This window comes from Aplysia californica, unplaced genomic scaffold (genome assembly GCF_000002075.1).
Source record: "Aplysia californica isolate F4 #8 unplaced genomic scaffold, AplCal3.0 scaffold01001, whole genome shotgun sequence".
NCBI classification, from domain to species: Eukaryota; Metazoa; Mollusca; class Gastropoda; order Aplysiida; family Aplysiidae; genus Aplysia; species Aplysia californica.
This window is the reverse complement of record NW_004798271.1, coordinates 158022-178940: the sequence shown is the minus strand read 5'-3', so window position 1 is coordinate 178940 and position 20919 is coordinate 158022. Positions and strand designations below refer to the sequence as shown.

At 40.8% G+C, this 20919-nt stretch overlaps 1 protein-coding gene across 1 annotated transcript in view; it reads right to left on the bottom strand.

Moving 5' to 3' along the window:
• Positions 1 to 9579, bottom strand: part of LOC101850610 (protein TFG) — a gene marked incomplete at its 3' end in the record, with an annotated part of 11015 nt that extends 1436 nt beyond the window's left edge. Inside the window, 6 exon segments of the mRNA XM_013089629.2 lie at positions 2077 to 2189; positions 2705 to 2860; positions 3637 to 3810; positions 5724 to 5807; positions 6507 to 6707; positions 9482 to 9579. Coding sequence (XP_012945083.2) covers positions 2077 to 2189; positions 2705 to 2860; positions 3637 to 3810; positions 5724 to 5807; positions 6507 to 6702 — 723 coding nt within the window.
• Positions 9580 to 20919: the final 11340 nt, after the last annotated feature.

Sequence of the window (20919 nt, the reverse complement as noted above, 5' to 3'; positions counted from 1 at the left end):
TAGCCGTACTTGTACGGCTAGCCACTTCGTTAATTGTATAGCCTTGAGCATCTAAGAGAAGCAACGCAAAGTGATCCATCCCACCCAGCAAGGATCATGGAGTGTGGGTAAAGTTAAAGTAAAGCTGTATGATTAAATATTAAATTACTAATTAATCAGGCCCAGTTTTTAAAAAATTAATAGGAGGAGCAGAAGGACTTCCGTAATGAGCGACCACCCCAACAAACACAATAAAGAAGAGACCTAACCCTACGCCTATATTCTACTGTCTCATAGCGGTCGCTCGTTACGGAAGTCCTCCTGAAGGAGCAAGTTGAGCAAGGCAGAGGCAAGGACTGGGGAACATAGAAAGGGTCACAAGGCGCTGGAAATGGAGGTAAAAAAAGATTAAATCAACTGTCCAGAGCCATGCCATATAGCTGCTGTGTAGACACAAGTTTTCATACAAAAAGGAACTCATTTGCCATTGTTTTACATTAATTTTGTCTTGTGACTGATGAAAAGGAGGCATTCACTCATTCATCTAGATTTAGATCTAGTCAACTATACTAGACTAGGGCTAACTCATTGCTGGTAAAGAGCTGTTTCTCCAGAATGATTTTACTATTACTAATATAAACTGACAATGTATTGTAGGAATTGACAATAACAATATTGACACAGATCAGGTGACACTGACAAGAGTCAGGGAGTGAGTCAGAATCTATGTTGAGACTGAGACAGAAAAGAGGCCATAGACCATGTTTGTATGACATAGGAAAACTTAACCAAGTTCCCAACTTTCTTTAATATCACACAGAATAACGGACATTGACATCATTAAGGTATTGTTTAGTCGACACATCATGATAAAGAGAGAGACGCAGAACTAATAACATCAGTTTGTTGAGTTTGACAGTTACTTCCAAGTCAAGTTCATCGTCGAGACTCGAGACAGTCAAGAATGGTTCGCCCGGGCTCAACTCTAAATTTATCCACAACCATGAATAAATAGACTTTTATTCAGTGACACAAACAATTCATTAACCCCTACCTTAGATTTATAAACACGAATACCTTTTACAATATCGCACAGACGTGGACAGGACACGACGTGGAACACCGGTTTTGTTATTATCCTCGTCTATTTCGCAAAAAAGCAGCCAACATAAAAGCGGAAGTGACAAAGTGCTTGATCTTTTCCTGAACATCAAAAAGTGCTACGAACGAACCAGTAAACAAAAAAAAAGTTAAATGACACGAAAAGTTCAGATACAAAAGGTGCTGAATATTTATACATGTATTTTATATTTTAAAAGACTTTATTTAGACTAGTACTCTACCAAGATTTCAAGATATTATAATACCTTGCTGAAAATGTTTTGCGGTAGGCCTACAATTTAGTAGAAGTGTTGAGAGCCGGAAAAGTGTTGACCTGTGTGGACACCTTTGGGCTTGGGGCTAGGAAGCCTAGGCTTGGGGGCATGTTGGTAATTAATTGGCAATGGACCCCAGTCGCCTCTCAGTCTCTGTTGAACCAAAGTTTCTCTACTAGGCCTAGAATAGTAGAAAATATTCGGTAGAACTGTCTCTCTCGTCTTTTTCCAGGTCAATGGGCATGTGGCATATGTCCATCTTCATCATACGCCAGTGGCATCTTTGTCTCTCGCCTTTGTCTCTTTTTCTCTCGACAGGCATGGAAGCAACATTGCAGCTTTAATCAATCCCTGAATTTCCAAGAAGCCTCAATCGCACACAGATCTAGTTCATTGATTGCTTTTGAAGAAAATTCCTCCCAACTAACAGGACATCTAGAAATCTGCCGAGACAACCCACGTAGTTCTCTATAATGGTACTGTCTGGGAGTTGTGTATGTGTGTATGTGTGTGTGTGTGTGTGTGTGTGTGTGTGTGCAAGCATGTGTGTGTGTGTGTGGGGGGGGGGGGCCTGTTCTCGTTTCACCTACTGTGGCTATGGAGCAGGGAGTGGGGGAGGAATAAGGACGGAGTGGGGGAGGAGTAAAGGAAGACTATGGAACGAGGAGGGGAGGGTGCGTGTAGGTGGGGGAGGGGAGAAGAACTGGGTTTTGTTTTTCACCTGTTGTGGCTGTGGGGTCTGTTGCTGGGCCCGGACTTGGTTACTGGCGGAGGATCCTACACTGGAGATACTGTCTGGGGTGGCCGCGCGGTCGTACTGCGACGTCGATGATACTGGCACAAACAGTCAGCAAACTTGTCAGAACATGGTTACATTTCACTCAGGACAGTACTTTAACATAAGATTTTTTTTCATCTAAAACTTCATTATTATTTTCAGAAGAGGAATGAGACTAGAACCAATCGATAAAATCTACAACATTCTTGATTTTCATTTTTCTAAAATTTTGACATGCTACAATGTTGAATGACGGTAAGAGAAAATATCACGAATGGGACAAGACTACTTTGATACGTAAAGCAATATTTGGATGATTCTAGCAATCCAGATTTCAGGTTCTATCCGGAAAAATTTGTACTTCTAAAAAGTCTAAGAACAGATGAAAAAAAATTGTCAAGAAACTACTCAGTCTGGTATTCATGTAACAGTAGCATGTTGATACAATTACAGTTATCAGGAGCCGGGAAAAAAAGGAAGACAGATAGATACAAACAGCAGTAGAGATGGACAGAGACAGAGAAAGACAGATAAAGATGGACAGAGATAGAGAGACCAAAAAAAACCTCACCATTCCCGTCCATTCCGAAGGAAGCCATGACCTTGTTCTGAGTGGACTCCTCCACGGACTTCTGAGAGGTCAAGGGGTCAAACTCTTTGCCACCTCCGGCAATCAGCGGCCGCGAGTTGTTGACGATCGGAGGGGTCGCCTTTCTGGCAGAGTCACCTGTAGGTCAAGGAACAGCTTGTGTTTAGTATACACATTCAAGCACGAACACAGCAAAACACACATATAGCAGAAAGATTCGGGTCCTGGATTTTTTCTTATACATGTGTATATTCTTTGTGTCGAAAAGACATACATAATAAAATTTGTACATAACATACAGATTTCCAAGTCCTGCTGATTCCACTATGTGTATCCTCAACTAACAGGGATTCCACTGGGATTTGGTGAAAATAATAACAGAATATTTACAAAAAGTTGCCTTTGTAAACAAAATGACAGTTCATCGACAAAACTACATTGGGGTCAAACAGACAACAAACGCTGAGAATAATAACTGTTGTTGACATTCTTTTTTCTGGAAAACAAAATACCCTGACGACCCTTTGTTATAATATTTTCAGCAGAACTAACAAATATATCGGGGAAAAAACATATCCGTGTAAGTTATAGTGTTAGTAAGTGTTTCACAGCACTCGCAACACAATAAGGTCATATATAAAGTGCCGAAGACTAGAGGTGTTACAAGAGTGTAACAAAAACAAAAAAGGAGGGGAGATAAAGACGATAGACGTTTGATAGGAAAGAAGAAGCAAACCACACCACTGCACCCGCAAACCACCCACATCCTTTTTTCTGGGAAACAATCCCCTGAAGACTGAAGACCCTTGGTTCTATTTTCAGCGAAAACAACAGAAACATCAGTGGGATAATGGCATCTTCATGTATAAGGACTGAAACAAAGCTTGCAGGTGAGAGAGAGAGACAGGAGTTACCTTTCCCAGCGATCCCGTCGGCGATGTTCAAGGCCTGTGTCCCAGCCACCAGCGCTGCCGTGGAGGGTCCCAGCTTGTCCAACAGCCCGATGACGCGATCCCGCACTTCCTGTAGCTCCCTACGTATCGTGGCCGCCTCGGTCGGCTCGAGGAGAGACTTGGAGGCTCCTCCCACTGGAACACAACACAAGCAAAACATCTATTGCTGCCAAATTTTTCAAAACCGAAACACAGACCCTTCCCATAAATGATGATAGGCACTGACCAAGTAACTCCCCCTTCGAACCCTCCACACACACTTTTCTGCATTCAATAAATTCAAGCTATATATTAAAAGTAGAATTTCAGAAAAAAGATCTCTCGAACAGACTTTTGGGGTTTGTTTTCATTCAGATTCTGAAATCCAGTCACTGAAGTTCATTTTTTTTCCTTAAGTATCTGCAAGTCCATGGGGGGCAATACTAGAATACTGAGAATACATAATTTCCTACATGAAAATGGACTTCACTACTAAGACCCTAAAAAACACAGAGTAGTCTCCGCCTAAAATCCCACCGCTTACGATCCCGGTTCGGTTAAGATCCCGCTGTTTTAAGAAAACAGAATTTTTACTATACAAAAGTCACCCCTAAGATCCCACTCTGATGGTCTACCTTCGGCTAAGATCCCGCACTTCAGTTCATAATTTGCGGAACAAAAACTCGGCGGGCACAGCTGATCAACCAAGAGTGAAAAGTTGAGATCAATAAACTGTCCGTTGCGTCAAAGATCAGCCACTCCTGAATGTGATCACATACACGTTGTTAAACTCGATGAAGCGATACAATGTTTGCCCCAGACTGGATCACACTGGAATGTGAACTGACCGACGCGTTTGTTTTCCCCACGCATCGCACTCACACCTGAGCTCTCCCCCTAAACTTACATCACTCGCTGGGTGGGAAGGGCCTACACGTTCGCTCCAGGCGGGATCACATTGAACTGTGAACTCTTCCCTAACCATTGCAGAAGTTGCCTCTACTCCCGAATTTGCGAGACAGACTGAATTTTAATTGGTGTGTTCACAATGTAATGGTGTTTAACGACAAAGGCGGTTGGGGGAGGGGGGGGGGGACTCGGTCAGAGAAGGAAAGCTATAAATTTTCGACAGGTAAGGGGGAGGGGCAACTGGATACGCGTAGATCTTGAGACTCATGATAGGATAATAAGTGAAAATGGTACGTACGCCTCATCCCACTATGCACTGTGATAGTTCACCAAGGTTAACCACTCTTTGCTCGCCATACGTCATAAACTCACCAAGCAGTCACGTCAGTTCATTTTCGAGAGTAGGGAGACCATTTTACCTATTGTGAGCCTTAACATGGATCACCATAGGTTCTTCCCTGGGTTTGTCGGTTAAGATCCCGGTTCACCAAAGATCCCGCATTTCCTTGCACTCGAGCACCGGGATCTTAGGCGGAGACTACTGTATTAAGTACGTTTTTTATGCACTGGTTGGAAGCTATGTGTATCCATCTTCCCTTTCATCAGTTCCTCCCTAATACGCAATCATTAGAATGCAGGAAATGGGGATAGAGAGGGGAGAAGGAAGAAGGAACGATTATCTGGAAAGGAAAGACGTCGCCATAATCAGACAGCCACTGGAACAATCAGTATGGATACCTTGCGGGCTTTGGGGCGGAGAGGAACTGAGCACTTATGGACCTGTCCGGAGCGCAATGACGTTGTTGCCCAGGACAGGTAATACATGTAATTCTACAGAGCCAAGTGCTTGCAAAATAACTTTCTTCAGTAAGAAGCTGAAGCGTAAATGAATTGATGAAGAAAAACAGGATGAAGAGAAGAGGAATGAATGATGGCCGACAAAATGATAACTTGGCACTTACACAACATATTTAGTCACATTTACCCCTCACTCACTGTAGGCTGACACACTTACTCCTCACTCAACAAACCAGACACACTTACTCCTCACTCATCAAACCAGACACATTTACTCCTCACCCATCAAACCAGACACATTTACTCCTCACCCATCAAACCAGACACACTTACTCCTCACTCATCAAACCAGACACACTTACCGAACAAAGTAATTTTCAGAATCCGGCTACACTGAATGGCAAAAGTCAGGTCAGAGCTGTCAAATATGGTAATGAGGTCACCGTCTGAAAAACACGGAACAGCAGAAATTAAACCAAACATTCACAGGAACAGGCTGTTAACAACATAATTGAGTCTGATCAAAATTTCAAGCACAAAACATTTTGAGACAAAATTAAACATTTTGAAACCTGAAATACCTTTTGCCAGCCATTTTCTCATCATAAAGTGATGGTGGTACAGTAGTGTAATCTGATCATTATCATTAACCTGTTCACTGCTGAGTAGACGTATGTTCTGTCTTGTATTCTCCACTTATATTGTTTCATCAGGTTAACAAAAGAAGTTTTACTTGGTGTAGTTACAGCTTGTGATTTGGCTTATTCTGAAACAATGCTCTGTGTTTAAATATTCCTTGAACTAACATTGTATCTTGTCAGTGCAGATGTTGATGGAAACTTTTCAGCAGTGAAGAGGTTAGGCACACCTGCTACACAGACTGCCAGAACAAAGCCACAGATATTAAACAACAGCAACACAACAGCACTGTAAATAGAGACAATTATTAGAAAATTGCCCCCCCCCCCCCTTCCAAAAACATACAGACTTACACTACACATAGACGCAAAAAGATCTTTAAAAAGATACACAATGGGCCACAAGACCCACACACAACATTGCCACATGATATTATAGATACTCACAGCCGCAACACACTAACAAACACATTATAACAGAGACACACACACACAACATTGGCCCACCTTCATCCTTATATTTGATGGTGATCTCGTCATTGGTGCTGAGCTTCCCCCGATACACTCGCTGCATCATCAGCACCAGCTCATCGTACGTAATCTCCTCATTGTGGATGGGAATTCGGCGGATATCCTCCCCCAAGGCCACCTTGATGATGAGTTTACCCGTCAGGTCTAACTGTGGACTGCCAGAATTCTGCATGGCTGCTGAAGAGAAAGAAGGGAAAAAGTACTGGATTTGTTTGTACACAGTTATATAGAAGTTGTGAACATACAATCAGAAAAAAAGGAAGGGCAAGGAAAAAGAGAGGGGGAGTCGCTATAGATATATGGAAATAAGCCACACACACAGAGAGAAGAGAAGGGGAAGAAAGAGAGAGAGGGGGGGGGGGGAGAAAGAAAGAAAGCTGAAAGAAGGGGGGGGGAGGGGATACCGATGAAATAAAAAGGCCATTTCTGGCTAAATTCCTGTCTCAGCATATATTTTCTATTATATTCTTTTCCTGAGTTCTTTCCTCCCTAAAACTACAGTGCCAATTGCTTGCCAATTTATGACCTTTGATAAAGAGCTAAAAGTAAATTATGAATTGAAGAAAGCACACCTAATATAACAACCCAAACACCCATTATAACCGAAGAACAGGCAATGTTTAGAAAAACTTCACCAGAATAATCAGTTTCAGCGCAGTCTCACTTTAACGACGTATGAATTATTGGTGTACAATTGGGAATATAATGTAAAGTTGCAAAACATAGCCTGTTTGAAGGTTCCAACAGACTGCACACTGTTCTCAAATTTATCAACACCCCTCTCCCCCTTCCAATATTCTTTTCCATCAACCATCAGGAGGTGACTAAAAGATGACAAAAGGCATGTGACCTAGAAGTAGAATGTTCCAACTCCCTTACAAGGCTAAATCATTAAATCTCTAGAGAAAAAGACTACTTGTCACTCAGCATTATAACTATAATACTGTTGTGGACACAAGTAACGAGATATGCTCGGGGCGTGGGTTCTCGAGCGGAGGAACACGGAGATCTCGAGCGGTGAGGGGATCCCGCATAGAATAGTTCACGAGAAGTGTATCAGTCAATCACGGCTTTCAGTGGGACAATCGGACGAGAGAGAGTAGGGGACAGAGCCTTGGTCTACTCACTTGTGCAGGAAAATACAATGTACTACTTTTATTGAAATTAAATACTCATCAACCACGGTAAGAGTTTTCGCTTATATCCTTTTATAATGTCGTTCTAACTTTGTGGAGTAGTAAAACTGTGTTCTGCAACAAATACAAAGTAACAAAGGAACAAAAGTCATTGACTCTCACAATCTGTCTCTGTGTACGTAAAAACAATTAATTGTAGGAAGAGGCTAGCCGTACTTAATGACACAATCTGTCTCTGTCTGTGTACGTAAAAACAATTAATTGTAGGAAGAGGCTAGCCGTACTTAATATGATGGCTAGACTGACCATTTACAAAAAATAGGCCTACTGAATTGTAAATATACATTTTTAGTGTGCAGTACCTAAAGTATTTGCATTTGAGACGAAACCAGGTGCCTTAATGACAGTGCATGTATTTTAAACCTCCTGTTTTCTAATGTCAATAGGGCCTAAGATAAGTACGGCTAGACTGGCAGTCTAGCCGTACTTAAGTACGGGTAGACAGCCAGGCTAGCCGTACTTAAGGACGGCTAGACTGTCAGGCTAGCCGTACTTAATATTGATGGCTGAATTATAAATGAAATTTTTAGTTTGCAATGCCTATAAGTATTTGTATTTCAGATAAAACCAAAAGATGCCTTACTGACTTGCATGTATTTGAACCTGAATAATTACTAGATCTAGATCTAATGAGACCTACTAAACAGGCTTGAGTCGATAGGGCCAAACCTAGATCTAAGTACGGCTAGACTGGCAGTCTAGCCGTACTTGTACGGCTAGCCACTTCGTTAATTGTATAGCCTTGAGCATCTAAGAGAAGCAACGCAAAGTGATCCATCCCACCCAGCAAGGATCATGGAGTGTGGGTAAAGTTAAAGTAAAGCTGTATGATTAAATATTAAATTACTAATTAATCAGGCCCAGTTTTTAAAAAATTAATAGGAGGAGCAGAAGGACTTCCGTAATGAGCGACCACCCCAACAAACACAATAAAGAAGAGACCTAACCCTACGCCTATATTCTACTGTCTCATAGCGGTCGCTCGTTACGGAAGTCCTCCTGAAGGAGCAAGTTGAGCAAGGCAGAGGCAAGGACTGGGGAACATAGAAAGGGTCACAAGGCGCTGGAAATGGAGGTAAAAAAAGATTAAATCAACTGTCCAGAGCCATGCCATATAGCTGCTGTGTAGACACAAGTTTTCATACAAAAAGGAACTCATTTGCCATTGTTTTACATTAATTTTGTCTTGTGACTGATGAAAAGGAGGCATTCACTCATTCATCTAGATTTAGATCTAGTCAACTATACTAGACTAGGGCTAACTCATTGCTGGTAAAGAGCTGTTTCTCCAGAATGATTTTACTATTACTAATATAAACTGACAATGTATTGTAGGAATTGACAATAACAATATTGACACAGATCAGGTGACACTGACAAGAGTCAGGGAGTGAGTCAGAATCTATGTTGAGACTGAGACAGAAAAGAGGCCATAGACCATGTTTGTATGACATAGGAAAACTTAACCAAGTTCCCAACTTTCTTTAATATCACACAGAATAACGGACATTGACATCATTAAGGTATTGTTTAGTCGACACATCATGATAAAGAGAGAGACGCAGAACTAATAACATCAGTTTGTTGAGTTTGACAGTTACTTCCAAGTCAAGTTCATCGTCGAGACTCGAGACAGTCAAGAATGGTTCGCCCGGGCTCAACTCTAAATTTATCCACAACCATGAATAAATAGACTTTTATTCAGTGACACAAACAATTCATTAACCCCTACCTTAGATTTATAAACACGAATACCTTTTACAATATCGCACAGACGTGGACAGGACACGACGTGGAACACCGGTTTTGTTATTATCCTCGTCTATTTCGCAAAAAAGCAGCCAACATAAAAGCGGAAGTGACAAAGTGCTTGATCTTTTCCTGAACATCAAAAAGTGCTACGAACGAACCAGTAAACAAAAAAAAAGTTAAATGACACGAAAAGTTCAGATACAAAAGGTGCTGAATATTTATACATGTATTTTATATTTTAAAAGACTTTATTTAGACTAGTACTCTACCAAGATTTCAAGATATTATAATACCTTGCTGAAAATGTTTTGCGGTAGGCCTACAATTTAGTAGAAGTGTTGAGAGCCGGAAAAGTGTTGACCTGTGTGGACACCTTTGGGCTTGGGGCTAGGAAGCCTAGGCTTGGGGGCATGTTGGTAATTAATTGGCAATGGACCCCAGTCGCCTCTCAGTCTCTGTTGAACCAAAGTTTCTCTACTAGGCCTAGAATAGTAGAAAATATTCGGTAGAACTGTCTCTCTCGTCTTTTTCCAGGTCAATGGGCATGTGGCATATGTCCATCTTCATCATACGCCAGTGGCATCTTTGTCTCTCGCCTTTGTCTCTTTTTCTCTCGACAGGCATGGAAGCAACATTGCAGCTTTAATCAATCCCTGAATTTCCAAGAAGCCTCAATCGCACACAGATCTAGTTCATTGATTGCTTTTGAAGAAAATTCCTCCCAACTAACAGGACATCTAGAAATCTGCCGAGACAACCCACGTAGTTCTCTATAATGGTACTGTCTGGGAGTTGTGTATGTGTGTACGTGTGTGTGTGTGTGTGTGTGTGTGTGTGTGTGTGTGTGTGTGTGTGTGTGAGAGAGAGAGAGAGAGAGAGAGTGAGAGAGAGATCGATCGAAAGAGAGAAAGTGTGTTTACGTGTGTGTGTGTGTGCGCACGCGCGCATGTTTATGTGTTATTATACATTGTAATAATAATGGTCTCACAATGTGCATAATTTAATTTCTTTCTTTTGGTCAGTCAGTTGAGAAATAATAAAATTCTAGTATTGCGCGGCGCTATAGCATTCTAGAGACTAGGTGCCAGGCTAATTTCCATTACATTTGTATTATCATACATTTTGTTATTTCCTTGATCCGAACAGACAACATCAGTGCTCAGTCTTGTCTCATCCGAGCACTAGTATGAGTTTGAGTGAAGAAGAAGCACATTCACCACACTAATGCCAAAACCAGGCGAGGCGCTTAACTATTTGGTGTGGTTTGCTTCTTCTTCCTATCAAACATCTATCGTCCTTATCTCCCCTCCTTCTTTTTTATGTTTGTTACTTTCTTGTAACACCTCTAATCTTCTGGCGCTCACATGACCTTATGCAGTTGCGAGCGCCATAAAACCTCTACTAAAACGAAAACAAAACTATTTGGTATATTTACCACCTCGCACCAGGCATGTAGTGCGGGATAAAACCATGATAGAAAGACAAAATCAGCAGCCAGAGGGGAAGAAAAGAAGTAGGATCTACTAATGGCGTCCTCCAACCACCCAGCCTTCAATTACCACGGCAACAGAAGTCAGAAGTAACCCCCCCCCCCCCCCCCCATAATAACAGATTAAAAAGAACTATTAACGATAAAACCGACACGAAGCACTGCGCGATATATGGCTTTGGACGACGGGATCCCGGGGGGCGCTTCTCTCTCTCCCCCCTCCCTCTCTCTCTCTTTTTATACACACAAAAAAGTACGCATACGTGCTGAACACACATGTACGTGCATACACACACAGAGAGAGAGAGAGAGAGAGAGAGAGAGAGAGAGAGAGAGAGAGAGAGAGAGAGAGAGAGAGAGAGAGAGAGAGAGAGAGAGAGAGAGAGAGAGATTATCTACTATCTAGTTTGAGGCTTGAGTTTGTTCATTTTTGTTTTAGTACGTGTTTTACGACACTTGCAACGCAATTACATTATAATTATAAGTGCCGAAAGTGAAACAATTGTGAAATTGTATAAGTTTAACGCCCCAATCAACACTATTATGTCCTTCAAAAGGCGGGGCCTCCGAGTTTAACGTCCATCTCCGAAAGGACCGAGCAAAATGGGAAATTTGTGAAAAGTGCCTTTCTCAAGGACACAACGTTGGACCGAGCTGTTATGTTTTAGTGAAGTTTTACGGCGCTCATAACTGCATAAGGTTATATGAACGCCAAGGGGTGGATGTCAACAGAGAAGTCCTTACAGGGAATCAGGCTTACTCTGCTCACCTCTCTAGCTTCAACCGCGCAAAATTTGCTTCGACTACCAAGGCACCCCGGAAATAGCAGGTCACAAAAGAGTGACAAACATACAAAAGAAGTAGAGGATAAATGACGATAGAAATGATGAGGAAAGAAAAAGCAGCAGTCCCCCCTATGTTGTTTTAGCCCAGTATGAGCATGACATTGATAAGTCAGCCCGTTTACAATTCTACAGTGCATAAGAACGTGTTAGTATCCCCCCTTTGGGAATAGACAGTCTTTGGGTACTAGGAGAAAGCAAGTGCAGACACAAACGGCAGGGAAGAAAGGAAAAATGTGAGGCAGCGTGGTGGAATCAGGCTCTCGTCAAAATAAGCAAAGTGAAGAAACTTGCATTTTTCCGAAGGTATGTGAACTTTTATCAAATTTTTGTTTTTTGGCCCAACACTTTTCAAGCCCATTAAAGAACTCATTTCTGGGTGGATTTTTTTGAAAAACGTTGATATTGTAAATTTTCAGTTACCACGGACTCTTAAGCTATGGAAATAACTAATCTTTGGCGGCCGTTTTCTCGCTAATTTTACCCCTGAAAACAAGTGACCCCCACCTCCTTCATTCGCAAATATCTCGACTTACTTGTATTCAAGACAAATGGATATTTTTTCATCCAAATAAAGACAATTGTACAAGCTTTAAGATGATACCGATAACTCTACAGGCCCAAAAATTGACGAGAGCCTGATTCCACCACGCTGCCTCACAAATAGAGCTTACCAGAGGCGTCCTCCAACTGTCAGCTGAATTTGGCTTTATAAAAAAACAACAAAAAACCCCAAACAAAACGAACCTCAACACAATGTAACAAAGTTTCATTTCACACTCAATTTGTTTTTTGTCATCACTTTATTTAATATCTATACACTACAGGGAAGAAATACAGCCAGCACGTTACACTGAAACATTTTGGACACGATGCCAGCAAGTTATTCAAGGGGTAACAGTAACAGTAACAATCTGACAGAGTGCACCTGCCAGCCACCCATTGGCAAGGTTGAAAATTAAAAAAAGACCCACCTCCAAATTGATCTGCACTGAGTCAATGTGAACGTAAACATGTTTGCACTGACACTGTCGCTTTCAATTTCACTTTGTGATCGGGGTGGGGGAAGAAGACTATTTCACAAGGCTATTTCAAGTTCTTTTGTTCGGAACAAACTTGACAACAGCTGCACTCTTGGCCAGTGACAGAGTCTGCCAGCCTTGTGTGGTGTCGGTGGCCTAGTGGTTAGGCTGTAAGACTCGCAACAATAAGGTCGTGGGTTCAAATCCCGTCAGGGACCCAACTTTGTGTACTTGGGAAAGACACTTTAAACGAATCCAGGAGAGAATGGGTACCCGGCTATGGACAGTGAAAGACCTTGTCAGTTTGTTATTCTACGAGCACTTAATCAGCTGCTTGCACTGTATGCTTCCCGGGAAGCTGAGAATGTTACTGAGTGTTCTATGGTCTGCTGGGGTAATAATATTACAGAGTGTAAACCTCATAAAGCTTGCAGTCGAGGGGGGATACGCGCTATACAAATGCTATTTATTATTATTATTATAATCATTATCATTATTATTAGTGCCTTCAGCACCACTGTTACTGTTAGTGTTACCACCCACCTTCGCAAACCGACCTCAAACTACTTTATTCGTAAAGCTTGCCAAAATTATTATTATTATTTTTTAAAAAATCAAATGAAAGTGTGTATTTACGCTCCCATCGACACAATTTAGATCATTTAGGAGGTCGGCTTCCGACCCTGCCTGTCAGGGCCAGCCTAGGCAGAGAATCAGAGACAAGGATACAACATCCCATCAGAAAAACCAAGATATTCGACAGTAAATATTCTCCCCACTCCGGAATTGAACTTGCGTCTTCTGCGTGCGACAGTGAAGCACCTTACTGCAACACTACAACACCAGTCAGTTCACCAAAACCTTTAACAAATGTCGATAAGACGACCCAAAATGATATGCACAAAATATTATATATAATAAAAAAGTCATTCCATGAAAAGTGACACATGTAACGCAGGGACTTTCGGATGACATGCTGAAGGAAAATCTAAGCTATGATAAAAAGTCATTCTTCATTTTTTTCTGGAAGATGAAAGTTGCATGTTACAAAAAAGAGAAAACAATGAATGGCTGTATCACTGCTTATGAACATTTTTTCAGAAAGGTCACCATCTGTGCATTATGCGTGTCACTTTTCATGAAATGCCAAAATACATATGTAGGCTACATATTAGGATCAGAAAGCAGGATCAACATGGTAAGGAAGAAACATTTTAATTTTAAAAAACAACGCATCAAACTCAAACCATCCCAGTCATAACACAACTGCCCAAATACATTTTTCTTCGGGGTTTCTAGTTATTGGTGAGGTAAACATACTTGCATTTTTTCTGATAATCTGTTTAGCAGGATCTAATTTCATGTCATTGTCAGACATTAATGAACAAGCTTTTAATATTATCAATATTATTATTATCATTATTATTATCATTATTATCATTATTATTATTATTATCTTTATCATTATTATTTTTATTATATTATTATTAAATAAGCACTGTATTTCACAAAATTTTCAGAAAAAGATCGACTGAGGCAATTGCGTTATGACAATGACACACCCTTGCCAACTTTTTCAAAACCCAACATACATAAAAATAACATCAGATTACAAAACAACAAAGAAAACTACATTCAGTGGGACTGGTTTTGCTGTAACATAATAATAAAATGTGATACGTCTCTCAAATCCCTGAATATCAAACCTGGGACAGTCCTGGGAAATTCGGGACTACCGGTACTGGCGACAAAATGTGAGCACGCCTAGAGAAAGGTACATTACCAAAAGTCGCCCCAGACGGTTTCGAGCTACAGGCTGATAATGACAAAAATCACTTTTTTGACCAAAATGGGTGTCCATAAAAAAAATGATAGATCCACCATTTTTTTTACAATGTGCTCCAAGTGTTTTCATTGATTTGACGTCAAAATATTTTATTTTTATTTATTTTGAGGGTAGGTCATAATATATACAAATGACGGAACTGCTTTTAAAAGGTGTTAAAATCTATTCTTGAAGCACGTTTTCTCTTCCCTGCTATGTTTTACCACTGAATTCCATTCATGATATTGATGTCACCTGAATGCCAAATTGGACATGAATTTTCCATGAATAAATACATTTAAAAAATCGTTTTTTTACAAGTTTGTATGTGTTCTCACATCTGTTAAACTTAAAAGCTCATTTTCTCAAAATGTTATCTTTATACTCTACATCGCAAAATGTGCAAATCTTTCAACTCAAAAACTACTAGAGATATCTAAAAAATTCAAAGACCCCTGTGTTCAGCATTGAATATCCTATAAGGTACAAACCTTAACTCAAAATGGTCAAAATCCGACTTTAGGTAGGCCCACCTTTCTTTAGGCACACACACAAATATACAATTCATCAAGCCCCAGGCCCAGCACAGACAAAAAATATCATCCAACGAATCCACCAGCAACGCCGAGAGAGCTGAAAAAACCCCCCCAAACATTGATTGATCAAAGACATATTTGGCACTTCTGACAGGTGGACTTTGGATCGACAACATTAATTTGACAAAAATAGAAGTAATCAGTAAAATTCTAATAACAAGCATAATAAATATATAAAGAAAACGAATTTTGATCATCCACTTATGAACTAGATACAACATGTACAAACATTTATAAGTGAGCTGTAACAAAGATCAACACGGCAACATTAATTTAAGGGAAAACACAGTTCTTTGTGGGATACTGACTCGAGAGCATGCGTTATTGCAGTTACAAAATCTTTGGGAGAGAAAACGAGTTGGCTCTATACTGGCGAATGAATTGAGGGAACTTTCGTTTAGTTTTAGTAAGGTTTTACGGCGCTCGCAACTGCATAAGGTTATATGAACGCCAAGGGGTGGATGTCAATAGAGAAGTCCAAACGTGGAATCAGGCTTACTCTGCACACCTCTCTAGCCTCAACAGCAAAAAGTCTGCTTCGACTATCAAGGAAATAGCAGTTCACAAGAAAGTGACAAACATATATATAAAAGACGTAGAGGAAAAATGACGATACGATGAAGAAAGAAAAAGCAGCAGTTCCCCCTATACTATGTTGTTTCGGCACAGTATGAGCATGACATTGATAAATCAGCCCTTACAATTCTACTGTGCATAAGAACATGTTAATATCCCCCCTTTGGAAATGGCCTACAGACAACTTCAGTCAGTGGCACAGCCCTGGAGGGGGGAAGAAAGAACTTTGAGCCTGGAAAACAGCTTCTCCCCCCTGAGCTGACTGAGGATACGATGGACATGCTGGGATCTGGCCTGGCTCACAAGTTACAAAAATACACGTCATGTATGTTCCCTTTCATACCGTGCAAATATGCAAAGCTCGCCAAGGTAAGAACAACTAAGCTTCCTTGGAACGCAGCTTACACATAGGGACCATGAATGCCAAAATACCCCCCCCCCCCCAAAAAAAAACAAACAACAGCAACCCAGAAGTTTTCTGAAAAACTCGTAGAAAGAGTATAGTAAATCAATGAAGTTTTCTCGAAAACCCGTGGAAATAGTATAGTACTGTACGGTATAATCAATTCTTGTTTTTTCTCAAACGACAACAAGCACAGACCCAAAGACTCAATAACTTTTGTATAGCCTCATAGGCTTGTGCTTAACAACAAGAGTTCTCTCATCGGACAGCACACACATATTGATTGTTTAATAAGAAAGCACTGAGAGGGCAAAAGAATTCATTAATTAAACATTTTGTTCAACATTAACATGGATAAAAAAGACTGAATAGTGGGATGGATTTAAAATATAATTAATATAAGCGAATTATTAGTTTAAGAAAGGAAAAGCACATCATCATAAAAACAGCCAATTCAAGTTGAGAAAGAGCCAAACAGACCGACACACAAACAGACACAACAGAGGGAAAGTAAAGTAAAAAAGTAGGAGTTACAAAGTGCTCCATTCATAATAAGGGAAAAGAGATATATGTTTTTGCTCAAGAAAAAATTGGGGGGGGGGGTGGCGTTCTGTTGTTTGGGAAGAAATGGTAAAGTCATCAGTCTGGCACAGCTTGAGAACATTTGAAATGAAGCAACGCCATAGGTGCATAAGAAAAGAAAAACCCATTTACTCTACCTCGCCACAAACCACCCCGGCTCCGAAAGACGGTAGACCACATCACCTGAGACTCTTTTCTCCTACAATCTCACCGAGCCTGACCCTAAATATTGCAGGAAACACCATTAGGATATTTGGTCCCTTTTAAGGACAAGCTGGCTAACCCAGATTTCGGGGGTTTCCAGAAATCTTGACCTACACCAAAAGCAGGCATCGCCCTACCTATAGGAGAAGTTTGGTTTCATTGGTGTGAATATTTGTTTGGTAATAGAGGAAACTCTCCTTGTTTTTTAATAAACTGTACACCTTTACTTTCGATTTTCTCAAAACAACATTTTTCAGGATAGCACACTCGTCCTTAAAAGTGACCATTTAAGAGGTGGGACCTTCAAATTTTACTTCCTTCTCTGACAGACCCACATGGGTTGAGAGTCTTGAAATCTTCATAAATTACATAAATTCAAGAACACCCAGAAAGGGTGTCGAACCAGGGCCATTTGCTTGCTCCAACTTTCCATTCAGGGTCAGACCAACGGAGTAGATATATGTTCATTTACTTCATCACATTCCAATTTTCTTTGGGTTTCATGAGTTCAACGTGCATCAAACAAAAGGAGTATAATGTACAGAGAGAAAAAAATTGGGACCATCCCTTCAATTCACAGAATCCAAGTTCTGCTTGCATCATTGTGGCAAAGATGTGCCAACAAATAAAATTTTATCACAAAAAATTGTTAAAAACGAAATATGATAACATTTGTGTCAAAATGGCTTGTAGAAATTTCTCATCTCAAACATACGAAAAGGAAAACAATTAGGGGAAAGCACCCTCAACACAGTCATGTAGAATTCTACAAAACATGATCATGTCTATACTATAAATGTATGAAGTGAAACCTCACTAAGGAGAGCTTGCAAAATAACTTTTCTTCCCACGAATATAATATGTATACAGAGTCAGGATAAATTGAATTGCGTTAAGATATTTAATTTGTAAACAGCATCTAAATCTTAACACAAACACACGCAAACACATACACACACACATACACATGCACACGAGCACACACACCCACCCACACACAGACAGAAATACATACATTTGTGCGCATACTGCACTCTCTTGCGCGCATACTGCATGTCAAACACCCAGGCTTTTGTCCCTCCCAAAAACATACAGCGGATAAAGTGAGTGCGGAGAGGTTCGGGTGGATAAAGTGAGTGCGGAGAGGTTCGGGTGGAAAAAGTGAGTGCGGAGAGGTTCGGGTGGATAAAGTGAGTGCGGAGAGGTTCGGGTGGATAAAGTGAGTGCGGAGAGGTTCGGGTGGAAAAAGTGAGTGCGGAGAGGTTCGGGTGGAAAAAGTGAGTGCGGAGAGGTTCGGGTGGATAAAGTGAGTGCGGAGAGGTTCGGGTGGATAAAGTGAGTGCGGAGAGGTTCGTGTGGATAAAGTGAGTGCGGAGAGGTTCGGGTGGATAAAGTGGTTGCGGAGAGGTTCGGGTGGATAAAGTGAGTGCGGAGAGGTTCGGGTGGATAAAGTGAGTGCGGAGAGGTTCGGGTGGAAAAAGTGAGTGCGGAGAGGTTCGGGTGGATAAAGTGAGTGCGGAGAGGTTCGTGTGGATAAAGTGAGTGCAGAGAGGTTCGTGTGGATAAAGTGAGTGCGGAGAGGTTCGTGTGGATAAAGTGAGTGCGGAGAGGTTCGGGTGGATAAAGTGAGTGCGGAGAGGTTCGGGTGGATAAAGTGAGTGCGGAGAGGTTCGTGTGGATAAAGTGAGTGCGGAGAGGTTCGGGTGGATAAAGTGAGTGCGGAGTGGTTCGGGTGGAGGGAGAGTTGTTGAGCACACACACACAAACAAACAAACAAACTCACATTAAAACTTCAAAAGTAACATAAAAGTAGAAGTTATGTTAACAAAGCCAAAGCATTCCTTGTGAACAAACAAAGCCAAAGCATTCTGCTTTCTCAAAATTCACCAGACTAGGTCGGACAATTCTTTCTGTCTGAAATAATACCCTTTACGACCGTAAATACAACTGGGGTTACTATCATAAATAAAAAGGACACTGCACCAAAAGTTGAGCAATTCTAGAAGATATCAAGAAAGAATTATGTTCCCCCCGCCCCCAAGTATTTGACCTGATTTGATGCAAAGACCATTAAGAGTCGACACGGACGGTAAGAAATCTCTATGTGAGGCATCGTGGTGAAATCAGCTGTTCTTCAAAAGGAAATCAAGAAAACCGACAATTTTCCACAAGTTCAGTTATTTTTATCGGTTAAAAAAAATTGGCTCAACACCTTTTATGTTCATTCAAGAACACATTTCTGGGTGTTTTACTGAAAACTTTGATCAACGACACAAAGAATGTAATTTTGCAATTTTTAAGGACTTCAAGCAATGAATAAACCACTGGTCAAAGATCCAATCAATGAGTTGAGGAAGGGAGATCAATCCATAGTCTTCCAACTTAAAACACAACATGTACCCCTCAACCAACATCTCAACCGAATTGGAGTAAAGCAGTCTGCTGCCTGCCCACTATGTGATTACCCCTCAGAGACAGTGGAACAGCATCTGTTCTTCTGTAGAAAACTAACTGATTTAAGGGGGTGTTTTCTTCCCAAGCTACCCCACACATCTAACTGCCTCTCCTCCTCAAGACAACAATTAGAACAAACATGCAACTATTACAGAATGGCATCATGCAGAAGAGTTAACGCTCCGATGCTACTGGATCGCTACCAACAAGGACTTTCAAGCTTTGGCGGCCACTTTCTCGCTAATTTTTCCACTGACACCCGGCTACCCACCCCCACCTCCTTCATTTGCAAACATCTCCACGTCTACCCGTGAGAGATTAGTAGTTTTTTTTTCATCAAAAGCAAAACATTTGAACACGCTTCAAGATGATACCAATAACTCTGTGTGCTCAAAATTTGACGAACGCCTGATTTCACTGCATCGCGACACACAACAATTTCCTCATTTACATTTGTAATTTTCCTGTCATTCTCATTAGATTGACAACTGTGAACCAATGAGTATAAAACAGTTCCTCATTAACTTCAAACCTCGATCCCACCTCAATACTGACAAAAATAGACAAACTTTCAAAAAAGTTACAAACCTCATGACTCAGTGCTTTGGTAAGCATGCATGACAGCATTCACTTGTATTAATTGTAAGTGTGTGAGGGCATGCACACACAGAGAGAGAGAGAGAGAGAGAGACAGAGAGAGAGAGAGAGAGAGAGAGAAAGAGAGAGAGAGAGAGAGAGAGAGAGAGAGAGAGAGAGAGGGGGAAGAGAGAGAGAGAGAGAGAGAGAGAGAGAGAGAGAGAGAGAGAGAGAGAGAGAGAGAGAGAGAGAGAGAGAGAGAGAGAGAGAGACAGTATCTCAACACCCCACAAAAACCCATTGTGCTCATTCAGTACATATATATATATATATATACATGTAACAGTATAGTATTTCAACACATAAATCTTCGCTACAGGAAGCTAAACAACTAACTTCGAAAATGCGGTTTTCTTTTCTTCCGTGAATCACAAAACAGATACTATATATAAATAACTTTCAGCCAGATTGCTTTTAGCCTATCCAAAGAGTCGCTACAACGTTGGATTCTAAACAGCTTAAATGTGTATAACCTTTTAGTTTTTTTCACACTCCTGTACAATTAACAGAAACAAAGTTAGCTAATATAGTACGAATCCAGCAATGACAATATGAAACTTTGAGAAACATTTCACTCAGTCAGATGTTGTTTCTGCCAACAATGAGTATTGCTAAGAACAATAAATGAGTAGCAAACAAAAGTAACAAAGTGTCATCGACAGTAAAAAGTTGAACAATATCATAGATCAAATAGTGACCATGAGTGGGGTGAGGTATGGTCTTAATGCTGTAATCTACATCAAAACATGTCATGACATGGTGGAATCAGGCACTCGTCAATTTTTGTGCATATATATATAAAAAGTTATTGC